The sequence below is a fragment of the Aotus nancymaae genome, unplaced genomic scaffold (genome assembly GCF_030222135.1).
Source record: "Aotus nancymaae isolate 86718 unplaced genomic scaffold, 86718_ANA_hifiasm-v0.15.2.pri h1tg000033l, whole genome shotgun sequence".
NCBI lineage: Eukaryota > Metazoa > Chordata > Mammalia > Primates > Aotidae > Aotus > Aotus nancymaae.
Genome location: NW_026988447.1, coordinates 5,674,668 through 5,687,449, shown reverse-complemented (window position 1 = coordinate 5,687,449; position 12,782 = coordinate 5,674,668). Strand labels below are relative to the sequence as shown.

At 33.6% G+C, this 12,782-nt stretch overlaps 1 protein-coding gene across 5 annotated transcripts in view; it reads right to left on the bottom strand.

The window, feature by feature from the left end:
• FSTL5 (follistatin like 5) overlaps window positions 1–12,782 on the bottom strand; it is an 832,703-nt gene that overhangs the window by 279,509 nt on the left and 540,412 nt on the right. For all 5 annotated transcript variants that reach the window (XM_021666691.2, XM_064383772.1, XM_064383775.1 and 2 more), the window contains exon 7: window positions 12,521–12,687. In XM_021666691.2, the coding sequence (XP_021522366.2) occupies window positions 12,521–12,687 (167 nt within the window). The remainder of the gene's footprint in view (window positions 1–12,520; window positions 12,688–12,782) is intronic.

Here is a 12,782-nt window from a genome sequence, read left to right as displayed (position 1 = left end):
CAAAACCTGCATTAATTTTCTGTATTTTGGCAGCAAATTAATGCATGCTGCTTGTTTTAAATTTGTGAAAGAAATCCAACTTCCTCAGCCATGCCAGTGCTCCCTGCTTTATTTGGCTTAGAAGCTTTTGAATCATAACTTTTCTCTGCTTTCACTTGGATTTTAAAAGACACAATGTCCTCAGGCCTATATTAAAAATGAATCAGTGATGAAAAATTATATGGTAAATGATGTATTCTATTCAAAATATTAAATTTCAACAATTTAGTTAAGTGGAATAAGAAGTATATTAATTATAGTTGAGAAGAAAAATGTCAATAGCTGTATTTTTAAATATCTTGGTTTCATGGTATCCTCTAATACACACTATATTAAAAAATAACATGCTGGGTTTCTAAAATATTAAAAAACAATTTTTCAGATTATTTTTATCAGTGATATAAAATTTGGGTTCTGTTAGCAATGAATAGCCTGCAGGGCAAAAATAGCCCTTTCATATATATATGTATGAAAAGTTTAAGGAGAAAAGTTGTATTTTTACACTGTTTTAAATATTAAAATTCTGTAGTTCAGTTAGAAGCCCCAACTATTAAAATCTCTTAGTCTCTGAAATCTAGATATGACTTGAGTATATTCCTTATAATTTTGAAGTATAGTACATATTCAGAAATATTTTTTATGAATAAGATAAAATAATAATATGAGATATAATAATAAGATATTAAGAATGTAATGACTTGGTCGGGCACGGTGGCTCACGCCTGTAATCCCAGCACTTTGGGAGGCCGAGGCGGGTGGATCACGAGGTCAAGAGATCGAGACCATCCTGGTCAACATGGTAAAACCCTGTCTCTACTAAAAAAAAAAATACAAAAAATTAGCTGGGCACAGTGGTGAGTGCCTGTAATCCCAGCTACTTGGGAGGCTGAGGCAGAAGAATTGCCTGAACCCAGGAGGCAGAGATTGCAGTGAGCTGAGATGGCGCCATTGAATTCCAGCCTCGGTAACAAGAGCGAAACTCCATCTCCAAAAAAAAAAGAATGCAATGACTTTTAAAATTCAGACATATCATGAAAATTTTATTTTTTATGCTTTGTTATGTTTCCTCCCATTGCTAATTTTGCTAGCTACGTACTAGAGAAAATCTACTTTTTTACAAACAAGAAAGTAATATGGAAAGCTGCCTCACCTGCAATTGAATTCTGGTTGAATTAAAATTATAATGTCAGTTGTTTATTATCTAACTGTGTTTTTCTTTTCAACAGAATACTTTGCTTTAAATAGAGAACAACTGTATATGCTATGAGCCATTCCAAATAAGTTGCAGAAAGAGAATTACCTTACAAATGATCATCTTTTAACCAGGTTACTATTGTTTTTATTATTACTATTTTTATTTATTGTTTTCAATTGAGTGGTATGAGCTATTGATTGTTTCCTTTGCTATGCAGAAACTGTTTAGTTTGATGTACTCTCACTTACCTATTTTTGCTTTTGCTGTCTGTGCGTTTGGCATCATATTCAAGAAATCACTGCAAAGACCAATGCCATGAGCATTCCCCAAGGCTATGTTTTCATTTAGGAATTTTATAGTGACAGATATTTATTTAGATATTCATTTCATTTTGAGCTGACTTTTGTATAAGGTGGAAGACAGAAGTCCAACAAGACTCTTTTGCATGTGAATATCCAGTTCTCTCAACAAGTTAAAGAAATGATACTATCTCTAGTGTGTATTTTGGGCACCCTTCTAGAAGATCAATTGAACATTCATGCATAGACCCTGTATTTTGTTCCATAGGTCAATATATGTATGTCTTTATGCTGGTGCCGTGCTGTTTTAATTACTGTGGCTTAGTAGTAAGTTTTTAAGTAAAGAAATAAACTACTCTAGTTTTATTTCTTTTTTCTTAGTATTATTTTGGCTAGTCAGAGTCCTTTGAGGATCCATATAAATTTCAGGATTGTTGCTTTTATTTCTGTAAAAAAAAAAAAATCCCATTAAGATTTTGGTAAAGATTAAACTGGTTCTGTATATTGCTTTGAATAATATGGACATTTTAATAATACTTAGTTTTCCATTCACTGAACATGGAATGTCTTTCCATTTATTTGTGTCTTCTTACTTTCTTTTTGAATGTTAGGTTCTTTTTAATGTATAAGTCTTTCACTTCTCTGTTTGAGATTATTCCTAAGCATTTTATTTTTTGATTCTATTATAAATGGAATTATTTTCCTAATTTCTTTTTAGATGATTTATTGTTACTGAATAGATTTACTCAAATCAACTACTGAAATATGTTAATTTGGTATCTTTCAACTCTACTGAATTTATTTATTACCTGTAATGTGCTGGGGAGATGAGAGTGTAGTTTTAGGGTTTTCTACACATAAGATCACGTCTTCTGCAAACATATATAATTTTACCTGTTCGTTTATAATTTGGATGCCTTTTAATTCTTTTACTTGCCTAATTGTTCTGACTAAAATTTCCAGTCTATGTTGAATAGAAGTGTTGAGAGTTGCATTCTTGCTCTGTTTCTGCTAGTAGAAAAATAGGTGTATTTTTCAACATCGAGTATGATGTTAGGGGTAGTATTTTTATATGTGATTTTATTTTGTTAATTCCCTCTATACTTAGTTTGTTTAGAGTTTTTATGGTGAAAGGGCATTGCATTCTGTCAAATGCCTTTTCTGTGTTTCAACAACAGCCACACACACACACACACACACACACACACACAAAAACCAATTAAAAAAGAGTAAGAGAATTGAAAAGACATTTCTCTAAAAAAGACACACACATTTCCAACAGGTGTTTGAAAAAATGTTCAACATCACTAATCTTCAGGGGAACTCAAGCCCCAAGCACAGTATGATATCATCTCACATGTTAGGAGAGATTCTATCTATCTAGCTACCTATCTGTCTATAAAACACTTGCTATCGTGTGTGTGTGTGTGTGTGTGTGTGTGTGTTTTCAAGGATATGCACACTATTGAGAATGTAAATTTGTGCATCCACTATAGAAAACAGGATGGAGGTTCCTCAAAATATTAAAAAATGGAACTATGATATGATACAACAATCCCACTTCCAGTATAACTATAATAATTGAAATCATTATCTCAAAGAGATATCTACACACACATTATTGTAGCATTATTCACCATAGTCAAAAAAGGAGATAACATAAGTGTCCATCAACAGATGAATGAATATACATATAAAATATATAATAAAATAATTGTCTTAAAAAAGAAGAGAATATCTTGCCATAAGTCACAATATAGATCAACATGAAGGATATAATGCTGAAGGTAATCAGCCAGTTATAGAAAATAAATACTTCATGATTCCATTTATATAAGAAATCTAAAAAAGTCAAAATCACAGAAACAGAGAGTAGAATAGTGGTTTCCAGGGGTTGCAGGAAGGAGAAACAGGGAGTTGTTCTTAAAGGGTATAAAGTTTCAGTAACGTGAGATAAATACGTTTTACAGATCTGCTATAAACATGCTGACAGTTGACATATTGTGTTGTGCACTTCAAAAAGTGTTAATTATACGGGAGTGCTGAGAAGAGAAAAGTGTGGTCCTTTTAAATGATACGGAAAGGGGGAAGGAAGGGAAGTGCTGGGTAGAGGAGGGTTTGAGCCCGGGCTAGGGCTCCACTCCTACGGACATACGTCAGAACAGCCATTTTTGTTTTTCTGCCCAAATGTTGCATTTCCCAAAACCACCTGACCTATCACACCTCATCTTGTGCCTATAAAAACCCCTAATTCCCTAGCAGGCAGACACACAGGCGGCTGGACATCGAGAGAAACACACTGACAGGCACCAACACACCGACAGGCACCTGCACACTAGCAGGCCAGGGCACACTGGCAGGCCACCGACTGGCAGAAGGACACAGAGCTTTGCTCCAGCAGTTGGAGGAGAGCCCAGACCGCCAAGCAGCCTGACTCCAGGCGAAAACCATCTCCCTTCTGGCTCCCCAATCTGCTGAGAGTTATTTCCACTCAATAAAACTTGCACTCATTCTCCAAGCCCATGTGTGATCCGATTATTCTTGTATACCAAGGCAAAAACCTCGGGATACAGAAAGCCCTCTGTCCTTATGACAAGGTAGAGGGTCTAACTGAGCTTGTTACCACAAGCTGCATATAGACTGCAAAACTAAAAGAGTATCCTGTAACACAAGCCCACTGGGGCTTCAGCTGTAAGCATTCACCCCAAGACACTGCCATGAGGACAGAATCCCACAGCCTGCCCACCAGTATGCTCCCTTAGAGATTTGAGCAGTGGGGCACTGAAGAAGTGAGCCATACCCCATTGCACACCCTGCAAGGGGAACAAGGGAACTTTTCTCATTTCATAAAAGGTAGAGCTTAAGTGTTTTTACCTTCATTTTTAAAAAAGAAGAAGTGAATTGGGGAGAAAAACATCTCTTTAGCACTTCTTTCATGATTACTGATTCTCATGGTTCTAAAAATGGCACCTAATGCACAAATTTGCTATAAGACAAGAATAAATCCAAGATTCAGGTCTAATGTTTACACAATTTGGGCTTGGTCCTCTTTAAGAAAAATAATGCAAAGCTATGAATACAAAATTGCCAGTGCCTCTCCTGTGACATGTACAATCTATGCACTGAAGGGCACCAAATTTAGGTTCTGTTAGCAATACTAAAAAGATGTCTGTCTTATGGTATTAGAGACATGATTTTTTTGAAAGTTGGGGTTTAAATTCACACGTGCCACATCTTTTTCATTTACTAAGTGGCTCCTGAATGTGTATATAACAGTAGGTTTTATGGACAAAAGCTAAGAAGAACATGTTCTTCTGGCAATAGTGGAGATCTTCTACAACTTTTGGAAAATTTCAATAAGCACGAAGACATCAATAGGTCCAGGCTGATGAGAGCAGCTCAAAAAACACCTACTAGAGTCAGATATGCAAAGAACAAAATTTCTAATGCAAACTATATTGACCTGTTAACAGTCAGCCCAAACAACTACACAACAGAATATCTGAACCAGATGTTCAGATGACTAGAGGCAAAAATTTGGTCTAATTAAAAATCTTAAAACCTATCTAATGAGAAAGATAATTCAGCATCTTGTAATTTACATGTGGACTCAGAATTTTAATTTTAAATTAGTATGTCTGCAAATTCCTTTTCTCAAACTGTTTATTTGAAACTGATGTTTATACTTCTTTTTTAGACGGTTGAGGTTCTCATGAAACCTGTTGTATTTTTCTTCCTTGACAGCAGAAATAAACTCAGTCCTTACCAAAAAAAAAAAAAAGTTTGGCATAAAAACACATCAATCTGAATGTCAATAAACAAATAAATAAGGCTTATTTAAGAAAAGGTCTATAAAAGCAAAACAAACAACAAACAAACTGAAGGCTGTTCAGTTTACCAAAGGTATAAAAATGGTATGCAGAGTTGCTTAGATTTGAACTACATTAGATAATTATATTTAATCAATTCAGAAAAACAAAAAAAAAGATATATATATATATATGACACTTTATACTCTCTTGGATGGCCTTATATAGAGTAGTAAACATTGCTTGTTGTCACTAAATATCCATTCTTCTGTTCTTCCTTTGTAACAGAAAGCTAAGTAGTGTGCCTAGCTAAATGATTATATTTACTAGCCTCACTGCTATGATTTTTGTCGTTATTGCATGCCAGAGGCCTTTAAATGGTTGTGGGATATCCAGGAAAACTCTTTTTAATAGCAACAATAAGTGTCCTTTATCTTTCACCTGCTTTGTACTGCTATGGAACTGGAATACAATGGATAGAATATAGTTGATGGATGGGGATCCAGCAGCCCGCTTGAACCCTGAGATTACCTTGTGGATGGAAGCTATGGTCTTGGAATGCTAGAGAAAAAGATAAGTGATTGAGATCCACATACTTTATGGAGCAAAAATCATGACAGCTGAATACAGTATGTTTTATAAAATAATAAAGTCCTATAACTTTAACTTATTTTTCCTCCTATCTATTCTACTCAATGCTGGAAACTAATAATAACACAGTTTAGTTAGATGGAGAGAAGAAAATACTAAGATGAACAATGAGAAAATAATACAAATGTACAAAGGTAACAGATAAAATTCACATGATATCTTGACAGTTCAAACATTAGATCCCAGTGCTATAAGGCACATTATTATTTGTAGGAAAGTCGCTTAAAATATATAGTAATCAAACCAATGTGAGTTTCATGTAAATAGAGTGCCAAACTTATCAAATATAGCATTGGAAGAATTCAATTAATGTTGAATTTCGGATAAACACAAATGTTTATTGTAAGAGAGTATAATACAATAAAAATATTTATGGTATATATGAAATTCAGATTTACTTGGGAGTTTTGTATTTTGTCTAGCAACCCTACCTATAAAGTGGTTGAGTTATATTAATATAAATCACATAACATTTTCTACAAAGAAATATTTTTGGAGCTTACATTTAGTATTAAACATGATCAACAATGCCATATTGAATCAAACTACTAATTGACAGAGACAGAAGAAATAACATACATTTCATTGAACACACATAAAATTCATTGAATTTTATGACAACTTCCTTATTACAAACGAAGAAACTAAAGTTTAAATTTCTTTTACAAATCCATCGTAGGCGCGTAACTAAGAAGTGGCAAAACTAAAATTGAAATCTACTTTAATATGACATAATTTGACTTATGTATTGAATTTAGAATAGACTATACATAAGTTACTGAATGGTGAGCAATTATAGGTATTAGAAATACAATGCAGACAGTAATGTCTAAAATTTTTAGACCTGATTTCTCTCAAGTAAAAACAGACAAAGCAAAACAAATTCTGCTATGCAACTCCTCACTGACAACTTTCTTGGTCACGTGAACACACCAAAACGGTTCCACATTTCAGCTTCTCTTTGTGTTTCACCCCGACTACCAATCCTGACAACCAGTTCTATTTTATTTCCTCTCCAGGTTTCTCTCGATACTATATATTAGTCTTTATGTTCACCTCAGCTTCCTTAATTCAGTTTCTTTTACCAAAGGAACTCACAAACCAGGAACTAAATCAAAATAAGGCATTTTGCTTTTTTAGCAATGTGGGCATACAGAGGATTCAGAACAGAAATACAGGCAGATTCACTCAGCTGAGTGAATATAATGGCAGATTTTTAGAGCAAGGATTATTAAAAGATTGCTAATCAAGAGAAAAGGTAGCATGATTCCCAAACCTTCCTTGAATTGAAAAATAAAATAAATTCTTCCATTTCTCCATTTCCAGTGACTATTATAACTAGATAAAATTTGTTTCCAGCATTTCCTGTGAATTCCCCATCTTTCTTAGTACTATATGTAACCTAATAGTCAATTCCTATTGTTTAAGGTAGGTTAATGGCATCTGTACTCCTTGAATCATATATAAGGAGGAAGAGAAGAAAGGGACAGGGAGGGGAAGAAAGGAAAAGAAAGAGAAAATGCAGATGTAGTTTCATATAAAATTTGCAATGTGCCTCATACAGTGTTAACAGATTTAAAGTGTTTTATCTCATTAATTCTCAACAAAAAAAAAGAATTAATTCTATTGTTATCTTCATTTTTACAGATAAGAGTGCTGAAGCACAGAGAATTTAAATAATTTTCTTGAGATCACATCATTCCTAAATGACTGAAGATTAATTGGAATCCAGACAGTTTGAATCTATAGCCCTTGTTGCAAACCAGTGTCATACTGGCTCCTGTAGTTTGGTGGTATGCTTTTATTCATTTGATGCAACATACAAAAGAGACAAAATGAAAACCTTAAAACATCAATTGAGTATCAATCAGACCCACACATAATAGCACAGTATAGCAAATCTAGCTGTAACATAGAAAGGTTAGAATTATTTGGGATGTATTTTCCAAAGAGCACCACAAAACTGTGATTGCCTCATTTGTACACAGTAGTTAAACTCTTGATCTTGAGACAATCAGGCTATGTAAAAATCCTAGCACATAATATCACTTAGTTCAGTGACCTTGGGTAAACAGTTACGTACCTCTATCTCTTTTATTGTAAATTTTTAGGCCAGACATGGTGGCTTATGCCTGTAAACCCAGAGCTTTGAGAGGCCAAGGCAGGAGGACCACTTGAGGCTAGGATATTAAGACCAGCCTGGGCAACCTAGAAGCCCATCTCTACAAAAAAATTTTTAAAATAGCTAGGTTCAGTGGCTCACGTCTGTTTTCCTAGCTACTTGGGAAGCTGAGGTGGGAGGATCACTTGAGGCCAGGAGTTCAAGCCTACAGTGATTCTACCACTGCAAGCCAGCCTGGGCAATGAACCAGACCATTTACAGGACAAAAAAAAAAGTTCACCCATGTAAATGGGCAAAAATCCCTGCTTAATAGAGTTGTTTTTCTTAGGACTAGTGAGATAATGAGGTAATGAGATAATGAAGTAATATTAAGGCATCCTATTAAAGAAATAAAATCATATATGAAATGCATGAAAGGAGTAAATGTATGCACATGGGATTTCTTCTACACTCAAGAATTAAATGAAATTATTTTTAATTAAATATGGCAAATATAAAAATGAGGGGATATAAAAATGAGTGAGTTATGTTTTTAAAATATATCTATATTATTTTAATTATTTGCAATCAGAATGTATTTTTGTATTGTCTAGGTGACTATATATTTAATCCTACCTAATAAACATATTTAGAAGTAAAAAAGGATGTTGCAAATTGTCATTGCTTTCCTTTGACATGAAAGGCACTAATTAATTTAACTTTATATAATTTAATGGAAATTAAATCCAGTTTTGTACAAATAGATAATGTACTTATCAGGCATATAAACTGACTCACATATGACCTTTTTGAAAGTCTATTAACACATAAGAAATCCATATCTAACAATGAAAAACTCATTTTACGCAAATAGAATTATAGATGTTTCTTAATGTAATTAAATCTCAAATTAATTAGACCACATTCTTAATGGCAAGCAACAGAACCCATTCCAGCTAGTTTTAAGCAGGCAAGAAATTTAATAAAGACTATTAGGAAGTTCATAGAACATTCAAGGGAGCAGAGCATCAAGCTTGGGTTCTAAAATACCAACAAAGATGTCCAAGCCACATATTGAAACTGGCGTATTGGAGATCCCATTGTAGCTGAGCACTGAACAACTCCAAAGCTTTTGTCACTGTTGTCCTTGAAAAGAGTGTCCTCTGTCACAGAAGAATGGTAGGGAGTATCCATTTTGTACACCACCTGCATTTTTCTGTTCTTACTCATGAAATAGAATCTTGTTCATTGGTTTCTTTGTTAGATCCCTATTTATAAATCTGCTCCCTAACTACAAGGAGGACTAAGCAAGTAAGATTTTTAGTTTCCAACTCCAACAGCAAAAGTAATGGGGTAAGAACTGCAAAACGCTAAAGGTCTGTTCCAAAGGTGTTGGGTAAACAGAAAACACATCAAATATCCACTAGACAGTGCTGAAAAATGAATAAATAAATATATATATTGTTTATTTACACAGTAAAGCCCTTATTCACAGATTTTAAGCATAAATATCAAATAAAATACAGTGAAATTTTACAACATTTATCACATTATATAGTTATATTGATAAATGCTTCAAAAGGTATTTTGATAATTTGACTGTTGATACTATAGTGCTTTAAACAAAAACACTAGAAATATTGGAAAATTGAATAAATATTCCTCTGTGAAAGATATCTTTGTACTTTGCTGTTTTAATTTTGAGAGGCTGATAGTTCTATGTACACTATAGATTGGGAATGTTTGTTCAGCTTAACTAAATAGGGCTCAAAATGAAACTGAAACTTTCCAAATATTGAAAACGTTTTTAAAATTCTCAAAACGTATCTGTTCTATAAAGTTTATCCAATAAAAATAAATCTATTGGTACAAGAACTTACTTAATATCTATATATATTTTAGAGACCTGACTTATCCAGTGATCATTTTTCGAGAAATTTTGAATTTCTGAAACAAAGTGAAGTATTAGGATGGAAATAAAATAATTTCTCAGATCCATGTACAAAGATGTATCCACTTTTGTCCAGGCGCAGTGGCTCACACCTGTTATTGCAGCACTTTGGGAGGCCAAGGAGGGCAGATCACAACATCAGGAATTTGAGACTAGCCTGGCCAACATGGTCAAAACCCATGTGTACTAAAAATACAAAATTTGCTGGGTGTGGTGGCACACATCTGTAATCCCAGCTACTCAGGAGGCTAAGGCAGGAGAATCGCTTGAACCTGGGAGGTGGAGGTTGCAGTGAGCTGAGATACTGCCCCTGCACTCCAGCCTGGGAGGCAGAGTGAGATTCCATCTCAAAAAAAAAAAAAAAAGTCCACTTTTGCAAGTTGTCCAGAGAATATCACTCATAGCATATACTTTCAAGTTATTCTAGAAATAATTTAAATGAGCTTATTTTTATTTTTGTGGTTTTCAGACCACAGTACCCTTGAATACATTAGGTTTATTAAAAACAATGGTGGGAAGTTTAAGAGTATGGATGGCAGTAAAAAATAAAAGATAGAGTGTAGAAATGACAACCCATTAAGCAAATCCACAATTTGTCTCTCAAAGTAGCTTAAATGCTCCTGAGAGAGTTCAATGTTCTTAGTTTCTTAGAGAATTAAGCATTACTCTCTAGACAGTCTTTGAGAAAAGTTTCCACATATATGCAAACTTAGAAAAGCTCCATCAAAATAAAAAATGATAAAAGTTGAAGAAGCTCTGTGTTTTTGATATATTCTAGAACATTAAGCAAAAACATTAGGAAGATGTAACCAATAGGAGTTTGGGCTTGGATCTCAGGCCTGTGTTTTAGGGGTTCTTTATGAAGCAGCAAAGAATAAGAGGAAAGGTGATGGCTTTTTTGAGTGATTATAAAAAATATGAAAGAGAACATGAAACTTCAAAATCACTAAGGTAAGGGATTGCCCCACCTTATTTCCACAGATACCCTATAATCACATAGTTTTTACTTTTCATCTTGTAGGAAAGTGTTCACATTTCGATGCTCCCTTTAAACAGATAGCATGAAAGGAACAGATGATTGCCCTTGAGTTTGTTTTGGTTTTTGTTGCACTTTTGAAGCTGTACTTTATTGAATTGAGTTTAAATTCTGAATTTCTTAAACTGAACCTGAGTAGAAAAGCATGTTGTTTCATGCTGGGAAAATATATATTTGCTTTGATTAATGTTTCTTGTTTCTAATACATTATGACATACTGAAAGCAAAAAGTGCCTTTATTGTCTTCTGATTTGTCACAAGCTATAGGCTGTTTCTCAACTGTAAGAAGTTAAATAAAGATTGTTGATAATTATAGATATTCTGAGAGTCAGACCTTTGACATACAAACATTATTTCTAGAGATGGTTAACCAAGACTAATAGAGTACAAAGACTTCTGAGAGATTTTTTTTTCTCGACCTACTCATTTATTGAGAAACTATCCAGCTCTTACTCAATAATAACATAGATGACTTCATGGGAGTTGGTATAGTCCATCTCGGTCCAGTGAACACATGACCCCAGACTGACCAATCAGAGTATTATATTCTTGTACTTACTGTAATTATTTCAGTGAAAGCCACGTGATGCCAGTCACACAAATTTGTGATCTTTCTAGAATGTGTTTCATAGGTGTTAGAACTTTATTAATAAGTAACTATGCCAAGTGTTAGTTTTTAAAATCCTTTCTTATTTAAAATTAATATATGCAAATGTTAGAAATGCAAAAAGTGACAAAGAATATCTCTTGGAAGTAAGACTTATTCTATCCTGATCCTATCCCTATCCTTAGAACCAACACTGAGTTGTTTCATAGAAATAGTTTTACAGATTTTCTATAAATTAACAACATATATTTTTAGATGCATAGAAGCATTCTGTAAGATAATAGGATATTTTAAATATAAATACATATAAATATTATATTTTAATGTTAGTACATATAAATCCTCCTCACTGATTTCTAATGGCTGTACATTCCTATTACATACAAACACACATACACTCGTACAATCATATTTCCTATTGATGGCATTCTAATTTTTCCTTTTACAAAATTGTGAAGGTAAACGATTTCATACATATGTACTTGAATACACATATAGGTTTATTAATAGGAATAAATCCTAGATATGGATTTATAGGATAAGAATATTCACATGTTAAAACTTAATAGATGTTTTCTGTAAAGATTTTGTACCAATTTATTTTCTCACCAATACATTGCCGCATAACCTTTTTACCACACCAATACAGATAATTTGAATAATTCCAAAGGACCTATAGTGCACCTCTCAGTAAGTAGATTGGTTATAGCAATGTTCCAATAATTCTCTTTTACTCTATATCCAATATTCATTAAGCTCCCCAGACATCACGAGTCTAGAGTAGATCACATAAGATATTCACATTATAAAGCAACTCTATTTATGTACTCACATTGATGTCTTCCAAATCTAAAGTATTTAGAATAATATTGTTCCTTTTCCAAATGATGGGAGGTCTCAGGGTTCCTTGAATGGCACAGCTCAGAACGGCACTTTGTCCCACAGTTGCTGCAGTGATGCTTAGTTTCTGATCTTCTGGCAGACTCAATTGGATCACCTCTGTAAAGATAAAGATACAGTGTCAGTAATGTTGATAACCCATATAGTTTTGTAAGGTTAAGTGGTATAAAGTTTCTGAATACTAGTAATTAAAG